Here is a 12,620-nt window from a genome sequence, read left to right as displayed (position 1 = left end):
GACATCTGACCTGAGGTCTTGGTGGCCATGGTGGTCACAAACCCACCTGGATATGAGGTCTTGGTGGCTACAAACCCACCTGGACATCTGACATGAGGTCTTGGTGGTCACAAACCCACCTGGACATCTGACCACAGCTCTTGGTGGTCTTCATGGCTACAAACCCAGTTGGACATCTGACCTGAGGTCTTGGTGGCCATGGTGGCTACAAACCCACCTGGATATGAGGTCATCTGACCTGAGCTCTTGGTGGGCATGGTGGCTACAAACCACCCTGAGATATCTGACATGAGGTCTTGGTGGTCCTGGTGGCCACAAACCATCCTGGACATCTGACCTGAGATCTTGGTTTTCATTGCTACAAACCCACCTGGACATCTGACCTGAGCTCTTGGTGGCCATTGTGGCTACAAACCCACCTGAGGTTTTGGTCACCCTGGTGGTCACAAACCCACCTGGACATCTGACCATAGGTTTTGGTGGCCATAGTGGCTACAAACCCACCTGAGGTTTTGGTCATCCTGGTGGCCACAAACCCACATGGACATCTGACCTGAGCTCTTGGTGGTCCTGGTGGGCACAAACCATCCTGGACATCTGACCTGAGCTCTTGGTGGTCTCCATGGTTACAAACCCACCTGGACATCTGACCTGAGGTTTTGGTGGGCATGGTGGCTACAAACCACCCTGAGATATCTGACCTGAGCTCTTGGTGGTCCTGGTGGCCACAAACCCACCTGGACATCTGACCTGAGCTCTTGGTGGCAACAAACCCACCTGGACATCTGACCTGAGATCTTGGTGGCCACAAACCCACCTGGACATCTGACCTGAGGTTTTGGTCACCCTGGTGGCCACAAACCCACCTGGACATCTGACCTGAGCTCTTGGTGGCCATGGTGGCCACAAACCCACCTGGACATCTGACCACAGCTCTTGGTGGCCATTGTGGCTACAAACCCACCTGAGGTTTTGGTCACCCTGGTGGTCACAAACCCACCTGGACACCTGACCACAGGTTTTGGTGGGCATGGTGGTTACAAACCCACCTGGACATCTGACCTGAGCTCTTGGTGGTCCTGGTGGTCACAAACCCACCTGGACATCTGACCTGGGGTGGATTTTAGGGGTTTTTCGGTGTTTCTGGGTGGGTTTTTTGGGGTTCCTCATGGGTTTTTTGGGTTCCAGATGGGTTTTTTGGGGATTTTTGGGTTCCTGGTGTCCCTGACCCCACCTCTCCTCCCGTTTCCAGTGGCCAACTTTGACCCGGGCACGTTCAGCCTGATGGGGTGGATTTTGGGGGTATTTTTTGGGGTTTTTGGGTTCCTGGTGTCCCTGACCCCACCTCTCCTCCTGTTTGCAGTGGCCAACTTTGACCCGGGCATGTTCAGCCTGGTGGGGTCAATTTTGGGGGTATTTTTTTGGGTTTTTTTGGGGATTTTTGGGTTCCTGATGGTTTTTTTGGGGATTTTTGGGTTCCTGGTGGTTCCTGGTGTCCCTGACCCCACCTCTCCTCCCCGTTTGCAGTGGCCAACTTTGACCCGGGCACGTTCAGCCTGATGCGCTGCGAGTTCTGCGGGGCGGGGTTCGACACGAGGGCGGGGCTCTCGAGCCACGCCCGCGCCCACCTGCGCGACTTCGGCATCACCAACTGGGAGCTCACCGTGTCCCCCATCCACATCCTCAAGGAGCTCCTGGCCACCGCCCCCGAGCACCCGGCGCTGCTGCGCGCCATGGGGCCCTCGCCGGGACGGGACCTGCACCGCGACCTGCACCAGGGCCTGCACCAGGGCCTGCACCAGGGGCTGCACCAGGGGCTGCACCAGGGGCTCCACCATGAACTGCACCAGGATCTCCACCAGGATCTCCACCAGGATCTCCACCAGGATCTTCACCAGGATCTGCACCAGGATCTCCACCAGGATCTTCACCAGGATCTGCACCAGGATCTCCACCAGGATCTCCACCATCAGGATCTCCACCATCAGGATCTCCACCATCAGGATCTCCACCGGGATCTGCCCAAATCGGCGCCGTTCCCGCTGCCCTGGGGGGACGAGGTCCTGCAGCCCTACAGGGATGGTGAGAGACCCCAAAAATGGAAAAAAAAATTGGGAATTTGGGGCAGTTTTGGGGCAGTTTTGGTGGTTTTGAGATCTGTTTGGGGTTTGGGTTTTTGGGATCCGTTTGGGGTTTGGCTTTTTGGGATCTGCCCAAATCAGCGCTGTTCCCGCTGCCCTGGGGGGACGAGGTCCTGCAGCCCTACAGGGATGGTGAGAGACCCCAAAAATGGGGAAAAATTGGGATTTTGGGGCAGTTTTGGTGGTTTTGGGATCTGTTTGGGGGTTGGGTTTTGAGATGAGTTTTTGGTGTCAGATTTTGGGGATTGTTTGGGATAAATCTGGTGGTTTTGGGGTTTTTGGGATCCGCCAAAATTGGCGCCGTTCCCGCTGCCCTGGGGGGACGAGGTCCTGCAGCCCTACAGGGATGGTGAGAGACCCCAAAAATGGGGAAAAATTGGGAAAAAATGGCAAAAAATTGGGTTCCCACTTTTGGGATGAATTTGGAGTTTGGGGTTTGATTTAGGGTTTGGGTTTTGGGATGAGTTTTTGGGGATTTTTGGGATAAATTTGGAGGTTTTGGGGTGCTTTGGGATCGATTTTGAGTTTGGGTTTTGGGATGAGTTTTTGGTGTCAGATTTTGGGGATTTTTGTTGGAAAAGAGTCGGGAATTCTGCAGGATCGGCCCAGGATGGAGCTTGGGGTGGTTTTGGTGGTTTTGGGGTTTTTGGGATCCGTTTGGGGTTTGGGTTTTTGGGATCTGCCCAAATCGGCGCCGTTCCCGCTGCCCTGGGGGGACGAGGTCCTGCAGCCCTACAGGGATGGTGAGAGACCCCAAAAATGGGGGAAAATTGAGAATTTGGGGCAGTTTTGGGGCAGTTTTGGTGGTTTTGGGATCTGTTTGGGGTTTGGGTTTTTGGGATCCGTTTGGGGTTTGGCTTTTTGGGATCTGCCCAAATCGGCGCCGTTCCCGCTGCCCTGGGGGGACGAGGTCCTGCAGCCCTACAGGGATGGTGAGAGACCCCAAAAAATGGCAAAAAAATCGGGATTTTGGGGCAGTTTTGGAATGAATTTGGAGTTTGGGTTTTGGGGTGAGTTTTTGGAGATTTTTTGGGATAAATTTGGTGGTTTTGGGGTGTTTTGGATCTGCCCAAATCGGCGCCGTTCCCGCTGCCCTGGGGGGACGAGGTCCTGCAGCCCTACAGGGATGGTGAGAGACCCCAAAAATGGGGAAAAATTGGGAAAAAATGGCAAAAAATTGGGTTCCCACTTTTGGGATGAATTTGGAGTTTGGGGTTTGATTTAGGGTTTGGGTTTTGGGATGAGTTTTTGGGGATTTTTGGGGATAAATGTGGAGGTTTTGGGGTGCTTTGGGATCAATTTTGAGTTTGGGTTTTGGGATGAGTTTTTGGTGTCAGATTTTGGGGATTTTTGTTGGAAAAGGGTCGGGAATTCTGCAGGATCAGCACAGGATGGAGCTTGGGGTGGTTTTGGTGGTTTTGGGGTTTTTGGGATCCGTTTGGGGTTTGGGTTTTTGGGATCTGCCCAAATCGGCGCCATTCCCGCTGCCCTGGGGGGACGAGGTCTTGCAGCCCTACAGGGATGGTGAGAGACCCCAAAAATGGCAAAAAAATTGGGATTTTGGGGCAGGTTTGGGGCAGTTTTGGTGGTTTTTGAGATCCGTTTGGGGTTTGGGTTTTTGGGATCCGTTTGGGGTTTGGGTTTTTGGGATCTGCCCAAATCGGCGCCGTTCCCGCTGCCCTGGGGGGACGAGGTCCTGCAGCCCTACAGGGATGGTGAGAGACCCCAAAAAAGGGGAAAAAATTGGGAATTTGGGGCAGTTTTGGGATCTGTTTGGGGTTTGGGTTTAGGGATGAGTTTTTGGAGTCAGATTTTGGGGATTGTTTGGGATAAATTTGGTGGTTTTGGGGTGTTTTGGATCTGCCCAAATCGGCGCCGTTCCCGCTGCCCTGGGGGGACGAGGTCCTGCAGCCCTACAGGGATGGTGAGAGACCCCAAAAATGGGGAAAAAATTGGGATTTTGGGGTAGTTTTGGGATGAATTTGGAGTTTGGGTTTTGGGTTTGGGTTTTGGGATGAGTTCTTGGGGATTTTTGGGGATAAATTTGGTAGTTTTTGGGTTTTTGGGATCCGCCGAAATCGGCGCCGTTCCTGCTGCCCTGGGGGGACGAGGTCCTGCAGCCCTACAGGGATGGTGAGAGACCCCAAAAATGGCGAAAAATTGGGAAAAAATGGCAAAAAATTGGCAAAAAATTGCGTTCCCACTTTTGGAATGAATTTGGAGTTTGGGGTTTGATTTAGGGTTTGGGTTTTGGGATGAGTTTTTGGAGATTTTTTGGGATAAATTTGGTGGTTTTGGGGTTTTAGGATAAATTTGGGATTTTGGGCTCAAGGAGCTTGGTGCCCTCAGGGATCTCATCCAGGGCTTTGGATTTTGGGGATTTTTGGGAAAAATTTGGAGGTTTTGGGGTGGTTTGGGATCGATTTTGAGTTTGGGTTTTGGGATGAGTTTTTGGAGCCACATTTTGGGGATTTTTGTTGGCAAAGGGGCAAAATTCAGCGGGATGAAGATTGGGGTGGTGGTTTGGGGATTTTGGGCTTTTGGGATGAGTTTTGGGAGTCGCATTTTGGGGATTTTTTGGGGATAAATTGTGTGGGTTTGGGGGGTTTTGGGATGAATTTGGGGTTTGGGGGCTGAAGGAGGAGCCCCTCTGGATCCATGGTTTGGGATTTTGGGGATTTGCCATTGGAAATCCAGGGTATTTGAGTTCCAAACCCACAAAATCTGGGATATTTGAATCCCCAAATCCACAATATCTGGGATATTTCCAATTCCCAAACCGAAATTCCCCTGAAAATCCCCCAAATTTCCCCTTTCCCCTCTCAGAGTCCCCTTTTCCCCCCCAATTTTCCCTTTTTCCCCTCCAAATTTCCAAAAATTCCCACTTTTTCCCCCAAAATTTCTCTTTCCCCCCCAAATTCCTCCCATTTCCCCCAAAGTTCCCCAGTTTCCTCCCAAGTTCCCCTTTTTTCCCCCAAAAATTCCCCAATTCCCCCCAAATTAAATTTCTCCCCAAAATCCCCCCTTTCCCCTCAAAATTCCAGAGTTTTCCCCCAAATACCTCCAAAAATCCCCGAAATTCCCCTTCCCCCCCAAAATCCCCCAATTTCCAGAAATAATGCCCAAATTTCCTCCAAAATTCCCCTAAATTCCCACCCAAATCCCCCAATTTCTCCCCAGAATTCCCAAAATTCCCCTTTTCCCCCCTTTTCCCCCCTTTTTCCCCCAAAATCCCCCAATTTCCCCCAGAATTCCCAAATTTCCCCTTTTTTTCCCCAACATTTCCCACAATCTCTCTCCCCCCCCCGCCCGCCCCAAGCTCCCCGCTCGGCGCTCGGCCGCTCTCCCCTGGCCGCTCGCGCCTCTCTCTCGGCGCTCGGCCGTGCGGCCTGGCGGGCGCCCCGCGTGCGCCGTGCCCAAGATGGCGGCCTCCACCTCGGCCTCGGCCGCCGCCTCCCCGCCGCCCAAAGTCACCAAAGCGGCGGCGGCTCCGCGGCCCCGCGACCGCGACCGCGGCGGGGACGGCGACCCCGAGCCCCCGGCCGCGCCCGAGCCGGGTGAGCGCCCCTTTCCCACCCCCGCCGGCCCCGCCCCGCCAAGCCCGGGCCCACCCGCGCCCCCCCCCCCCCGCCCCCCCCCAATTCCCCTCACCGCCCCCGGGGCCCCCTCACGGATCCGCCCCGCTCCGGGCCCGGTTCGGCCGGGCCGAGGCTCCGCGGGAGGGCGGCGGGAGAGCCCAGCGGGGCTCCGGGAGGCCGCGGCCGAGGAGCCGCCGCCCTCCTTTGTCCCGGCCCCGGCCCCGCTTTGTCCCCGCGGGACCCCCGGGATGCGCTCCCGGTACGGGCCCGGCGCCGCCGGGGGCTCCGAACCGACCCGACCCGAACCGGGGCTGCTCGGGGCTGCTCTGGGATGGTGGGGCCTGGGTCGGGCAGCCCGGTTCGGTTCGGACAGCCCGGTTCGGTTCGGACAGCCCGGTTCGGTTCGGGCAGCCCGGGTCGGGTCGGGGCTCCTGGCCCAGGGGAGGCGGGGGTGGCCCGGTGCGGCCAGGCCGAGCCCCGGGAGCCCCGGGATGTCCCCAAGGGCCCTGGGGTGTCCCCAGCCCTGTCACTGAGAGCCCCAGGCCGGTCCCCGGGGTGTCCCCAGTTCTGTCACCGAGCAGCTCCCGGGATGTCCCCAGTGCTGGCACCGGGATGTCCCCAGGCCGGCCCCCGGGGTGTCCCCAGCTTGGAGCTCCCGGGATGTCCCCAGTGCTGTCACCGGGGTGTCCCCAGCCCTGTCACCAAGCATCTCCTGGCATGTCCCCATCGCTGTCACTGGGAACCCCAGGATGTCCCCAGCTGTGTCACCCTGGTGTGTCCCAGCCTGGTCACTGAGCAGCTCCCAGGGTGTCCCCAGCCCTGTCCCCACAAGCAGCTCCTGGGATGTCCCCAGGCTGGTGCCCAGGATGTCCCCAGCAAGCCTAGGATGTCCCCAGGGTGTCCCCAGCCCTGTCACTGGGATGTCCCCAGCCCTGTCCCCAGGTGCTCTCGGATGTCCCCAGCCTGGTGCTCCCAGGATGTCCCCAGCCCTGTCACCAAAGGCTCAGGGATGTCCCCAGCCCTGTCCCCAAGAGCCCCGGGATGTCCCCAGCCCTGTCACCAAGAGGCTCAGGGATGTCCCCAGCCCTGTCACCGAGGGGCTCAGGGATGTCCCCAGCCCTGTCACCAGGAGCTCTGGGTTGTCCTTAGCCTGGAGCTCCCAGGGTGTCCCCAGCCCTGTCACTGAGAGGCTCCTGGGATGTCCCCAAAAGCCCTGGGGTGTCCCCAGCCCTGTCACTGAAGGGCTCAGGGATGTCCCCAGGCTGGTCCCAGGGTGTCCCCAGCCCTGTCACTGAGCAGCTCCCGGGATGTCCCCAAGGTGTCCCCAGGCTGGTCCCCAGGAGCTCTTGGATGTCCCCAGCCCTGTCCCCTCCCTCACCCTGTCCCACCTGTGCTGGGACTGTCCCTGTCCCTGTCCCCTCCCCTTAGGGACCTGTCACCTCTCAGTGTCCCCTCCCTGCAGGGACCTGTCCCTGTCCCTGTCCCTGTCCCTGTCCCCTCCCCTTTAGGACCTGTCCCTGTCCCTGTCCCGCCTGTGCTGGGAGCTGTCCCTGTCCCTGTCACCTCTCAGTGTCCCCTCCCTGCTGGGAGATGCCACCACCCTTGTCCTGCCCCCTTGGGGACCTGTCACCTCTCTGTGTCCCCTCCCTGCAGGGCTTTGTCACCTTCTGTGTCCCCTCCCTGCAGGGAGGTGCCACCATCCCTGTCCCCTCCCTGATGCCACCACCCTGTCCCCTCCCCTCAGGGACCTGTCACCTTCTCTGTGTCCCCTCCCCTTGGGGACCTGCCACTGTCCCTGTCCCCTCCCCTTGGGGACCTGTCCCCACCCCTGTCCCCTCCCCTTGGGGACCTGACACCTCTCAGTGTCCCCTCCCTGCAGGGAGATGCCACCACCCTTGTCCTGTCCCCTTGGGGACCTGTCACCTCTCTGTGTCCCCTCCCTGTTCTGTCCCTGATGCCACCACCCTGTCCCCTCCCCTTTAGGATCTGTCACCTCTCAGTGTCCCCTGCCTGCAGGGAGATGCCACCATCCCTGTCCCCTCCCTGATGCCACCACCCTGTCCCCTCCCCTTTAGGATCTGTCACTTTCTGTGTCCCCTCCCCTTGGGGACCTGTCACCTCTCCCTGTCCCCTCCCCTCTAGGATCTGTCACCTCTCCCTGTCCCCTCCCCTTGGGGACCTGTCACCTCTCCCTGTCCCCTCCCCTTGGGGACCTGTCCCCGTCCCTGTCCTGCCCCCTGCTGCGATTTGTCACCTTCTGTGTCCCCTCCCCTTAAGGAGCTGCCACCACCCTGTCCCCTCCCCTGTGCTGTCCCCTTCGGGAGCTGGCGCCTCTCTGGTGGCACCGCCACTGGCCCTGTCCCCTCCTGGCTCCGTCCTGTCACTTGTGGGGAGATGCCACCACCCCTGTCCTGTCCTGTCCTGTCCTGTCCTGTCCTGTCCTGTCCCCTGTCCTGTCCCTGTGCCACCCCCCCTGTCCTGTCCTGTCCCCTGTCCCTGTGTCACCACCCCTGTCCTGTCCCTGTGCCACCACCCCTGTCCTGTCCCTGTCCCTGTGTCACCACCCCTGTCCTGTCCCTGTGCCACCACCCCTGTCCTGTCCCTGTCCCTGTGCCACCACCCCTGTCCTGTCCCTGTGCCACCACCCCTGTCCTGTCCCTGTCCCTGTGTCACCACCCCTGTCCTGTCCCTGTGCCACCACCCCTGTCCCCTGTCCCCTGTCCTGTCCCCTGTCCCTGTGTCACCACCCCAGTCCTGTCACCTGCAGGGACCTGGCACCATCCCTGTCCCCTGCCACTGTCCCTGTCCTGTCACCTGCAGGGACCTGGCGCTGTCCCTGTCCTCAAACCCCCTCAGGAACCCCCCACATCCCACCTGGAACCCCCCAAACCCCCTCTGGAACCCCCCAAATCCCCTCTGGAACCCGCCAAACCCCTTCAGGACACCCCCAAATCCCACCTGGAACCCCCCAAATCCCCTCTGGAACCCCCCAAATCCCCTCTGGAACCCCCCAAATCCCCTCTGGAACCCCCCAGATTCCACCTGGAAGACCCCAAACCCCCTCTGGACCCCCCAAATCCCCTCTGGACCCCCCAAACCCCGTCAGGACCCCCCCAAAGCCTCTCAGGACCCCCCCCAAACCCCCTCAGGCTCCCTCAAATCCCCTCAGGACCCCCCAGACCCCCTCAGGACCCCCCAGATCCCCTCTGGACCCCCCAAATTCCCCCCTTAACTCCCAACATCCCCTCAGGATCCTCCAAACCCCCTCAGGACCCCCCTGGACCCCCTCAGGACCCCCCTGGACCCCCTCAGGACCCCCAAAATCCCACCTGGACCACCCCAAATCCCCTCTGGACCCCCAAATCCCACCTGAAACACCCCAAATCCCACCTGAATCACCCCAAACCCCCTCAGGCCCCCCCAAACCCCCTCAGGACCCCCCAGACCCCCTCAGGACCCCCCAAACCCACTCACGACCCCCCAAATCCCACCTGAAACACCCCAAATCACACCTGAATCACCCCAAATCCCCTCAGGACCCCCCTGGACCCCCTCAGGACCCCCCAAATTCCCCCCTTAACTCCCGAAACCCCCTCTGGAACACCCCAAATCCCCTCTGGACCCCCCAATCCCCTCTGGACCCCCCCAGATCCCACATGGAACATCCCAAATCCCCTCTGGAACCCCTCAAACCCACTCAGGACCCCCCAAATCCCACCTGGAACCCCCCAAATCCCACCTGGAACCCTCTAAACCCCCTCAGGACCCCCCAAACCCCCTCTGGACCCCCCCAAACCCCCTCAGGACCCCCCAAACCCCCTCTGGACCCCCCCAAACCCCCTCTGGACCCCCCAAACCCCCTCAGGACCCCCCCAAATCCCACATGGAACATCCCAAATCCCATCTGGACCTCTCCAAACCCCCTCAGGCCCCCCCAAACCCCCTCAGGACCCCCCAAATTCCCCCCTTAACTCCTGAAATCACCTCAGGACCCCCCTGGACCCCCTCAGGAACCCCCCAAATCCCACTTGAAACACCTCAAATCCCCTCAGGACCCCCCAAATCCCCTCAGGAACCCCCCAAATCCCCTCAGGACCCCCCAAATCCCCTCAGGAACCCCCCAAATCCCCTCTGGACCCCCCAAATCCCACCTGAATCACCCCAAATCCCCTCAGGACCCCCCCAAATTCCCCCATCCCTGATCCCCAGCCGCTCCCCGCAGTTCTGGCTCCTGACGAGGACGAGTTGGTGGCCATGGAAGTGACGTCCCCTCCCCCCATCCCCAAAAAATCCTCGAGCTCGGCGCTGGAGCCGCCCCCGCCCCGCCTCGGGACCAAGCTCAGCCCGGAGCCCCCCGGCAGCAAAGCCGAGCCCCAGGACGCCAAAGGTGAGGATTTTCCTGAGGTTTTCCCGGTTTTTCCCTTTTTTTCCCCGTTTTTTTCCCGTTTTTTCCCGGTTTTTCCCGGTTTTTCCCAAAATTTTCCCAATTTCTCCCGGGTTTGGGGCACTCCGACCCCGCCCACGGGGTTCTTTAGGGGTTAATTAACGCGGGAGTTAACGAGGTGGGAATTGTCCTGCTTGGGCTGGGAAGGGTTGGAGTTTTTTGGGATTTACTCCCAAGCTTCCCTCCTCGTTCTCCTCGCTCTAAAATTGGATTTATTCTGGTTTTTTCCCATTTTTTCCCAGTTTTTCCCCATTTTCCAGCCTGACCATGTGTGATGTGTGCAGGACCTGCTGTGATCCCAAAACTTGGGCTGGAAGGGGTTGGAATTTTTTGGGATTTACTCCCAACCTTCCCTCCTGTCATTCCTCATTCCCCTCACTCTGAGATTGGATTTATTCTGTTTTTTTTCCCCATTTTTTCCCTGTTTTTCCCCATTTTCCAGCCTGACCATATGTGATGTGTGCAGCACCTGCTGTGATCCCAAAACTGGGGCTAGGAGGGGTTGGAATTTTTTGGGATTGATTGAGGAGCTTCCCTCCTCGTTCTCCTTGCTCTGAGGTTGGATTTATCCTGGGTTTTTTCCCCATTTTTCCACTTTTTCCACATTTTTCTCCCATTTTTCCAGCCTCCAGCCTGACCACCTGCGAGGTGTGCAGCACCTGCTCTGTGAGGGGATCTCAGGAGTTGATCCCAAATGATTTTAACCCCTGATTCCCCATTTTTTCCCCATTTTTCCAGCCTCCAGCCTGACCACCTGCAAGGTGTGCAAGACCAGGACTATGGGGGGATCTCAGGAAATGATCCCAAGAGATTTTTAATTTCTAATTTCCCATTTTTCCAGCCTCCACCCTGACCACCTGCCAGGTGTGTGGTGCCTGCTCTGTGAGGGGATCTCAGGAGCTGATCCCAAATAATTTTAACCCCTGATTTCCCCTTTTCCCCCCATTTTTCCAGCCTCCAGCCTGACCACCTGCGAGGAGTGCAGCACCTGCTCCAATCCCATAGTCAGGACATTGGGAGGGGATCTCAGGAACTGATCCCAAATGATTTTAACCCCTAATTTCCCATTTTTCCAGCCTCCAGCCTGACCACCTGCCAAGTGTGCAAGACCACGATTATGGGGGTATCTCAGGAACTGATCCCAAGGCATTTTTAACCCCTAATTTCCCATTTTTCCCCCATTTTTCCAGCCTCCAGCCTCCAGCCTGACCACCTGCCAGGTGTGCGGCGCCTGCTCTGTGAGGGGATCTCAGGAGTTGATCCCAAATGATTTTAACCCCTGATTTCCCATTTTTCCCCCATTTTTCCAGCCTCCAATCTGACCACCTGTGAGGTGTGCAAGACCACGATTATGGGGGAATCTCAGGAGCTGATCCCAAGAGATTTTGAACCCTTAATTTCCCTTTTTTACCCCATTTTTTCCCCATTTCCAGCCTCCAACCTGACCACCTGCTCCAATCCCAAAGCCAGGACTTTGGAGGGGATCTCAGGAGCTGATCCCAAGGCATTTTTAACCCCTAATTTCCCATTTTCCCCCATTTTTCCAGCCTCCAGCCTGACCACCTGCGAGGTGTGCAGCGCCTGCTCTGTGAGGGCATTTTTAACCCCTGATTTCCCATTTTTCCCCCATTTCCAGCCCCCAGCCTGACCACCTACCAGGTGTGCAGCACCTGCTCTGTGAGGGGATCTCAGGAGTTGATCCCAAATAATTTTAACCCCTAATTTCCCATTTTTCCAGCCTCCAGCCTGACCACCTGCCAGGTGTGCAAGACCACGACTATGGGTGGAACTCAGGAACCGATCCCAAATGATTTTTAACCCCTGATTTCCCATTTTTCCAGCCTCCAGCCTGACCACCTGCGAGGTGTGCGGCGCCTGCTTCGAGACCCGCAAGGGCCTCTCCAGCCACGCCCGCTCCCACCTGCGCCAGCTGGGCGTGGCCGAGTCCGAGAGCTCGGGCGCCCCCATCGATCTCCTCTACGAGCTCGTGCGCCACAAGCCCAAGGCCGAGGGCCCCGCGCTGGCCAAGAAATCGGCGGGCGGCTCCCCGAAGGAGCCGGCGGCGCCGCGGCCGCCGCTGCTGCTGCTGCCCAAGCCCGAGGGCTCCCTCAACAAGGCCATCAAATCCCCGCCGGGCTTCGCCAAGGCCCTGGGCCGGCCGGGCTCGCCCGCGCTCCGGAAAGTTCCGGCGCCGCTGCCGGGCTCGCCCAAGGGCGGCGAGGAGAAGGGGGCGAAGCTGGCGCTGAGCCCAATGCCCGCCGAGGGCAAGTGGGCACCCGACGAGGATGGGCCCCTCAACCTCAGTGAGTGCCCAGGGGGTTAATGGGGTTTGATTGGGGTTTATTGGGGTTTTATTGGGATTTAATGGGGTGTAATGGGGTTTAATTGGCACTGAGGAGAAGGGGGCGAAGCTGGCGCTGAGCCCAATGCCCGCCAAGGCCAAGTGGGCGCCCGACG

The 12,620-nt window shown here is 58.5% G+C and overlaps 1 protein-coding gene across 7 annotated transcripts in view; it reads left to right on the top strand.

The window, feature by feature from the left end:
- WIZ (WIZ zinc finger) overlaps positions 1 to 12,620 on the top strand; it is a 56,919-nt gene that overhangs the window by 29,064 nt on the left and 15,235 nt on the right. For 6 of the 7 annotated variants that reach the window (XM_077192315.1, XM_077192314.1, XM_077192313.1 and 3 more), the window contains exons 5-7: positions 1,528 to 2,082; positions 9,942 to 10,106; positions 12,005 to 12,466. In XM_077192315.1, coding sequence (XP_077048430.1) covers positions 1,528 to 2,082; positions 9,942 to 10,106; positions 12,005 to 12,466 — 1,182 coding nt within the window. Of the gene's footprint in view, positions 1 to 1,527; positions 2,083 to 2,964; positions 3,074 to 9,941; positions 10,107 to 12,004; positions 12,467 to 12,620 lie in introns of all 7 variants that reach the window. The other variant, XM_077192318.1, reaches the window with a different exon arrangement.

This window comes from Agelaius phoeniceus, chromosome 32 (genome assembly GCF_051311805.1).
Source record: "Agelaius phoeniceus isolate bAgePho1 chromosome 32, bAgePho1.hap1, whole genome shotgun sequence".
Classification (NCBI taxonomy): domain Eukaryota; kingdom Metazoa; phylum Chordata; class Aves; order Passeriformes; family Icteridae; genus Agelaius; species Agelaius phoeniceus.
This window is presented reverse-complemented; position numbering and strand designations above follow the sequence as displayed.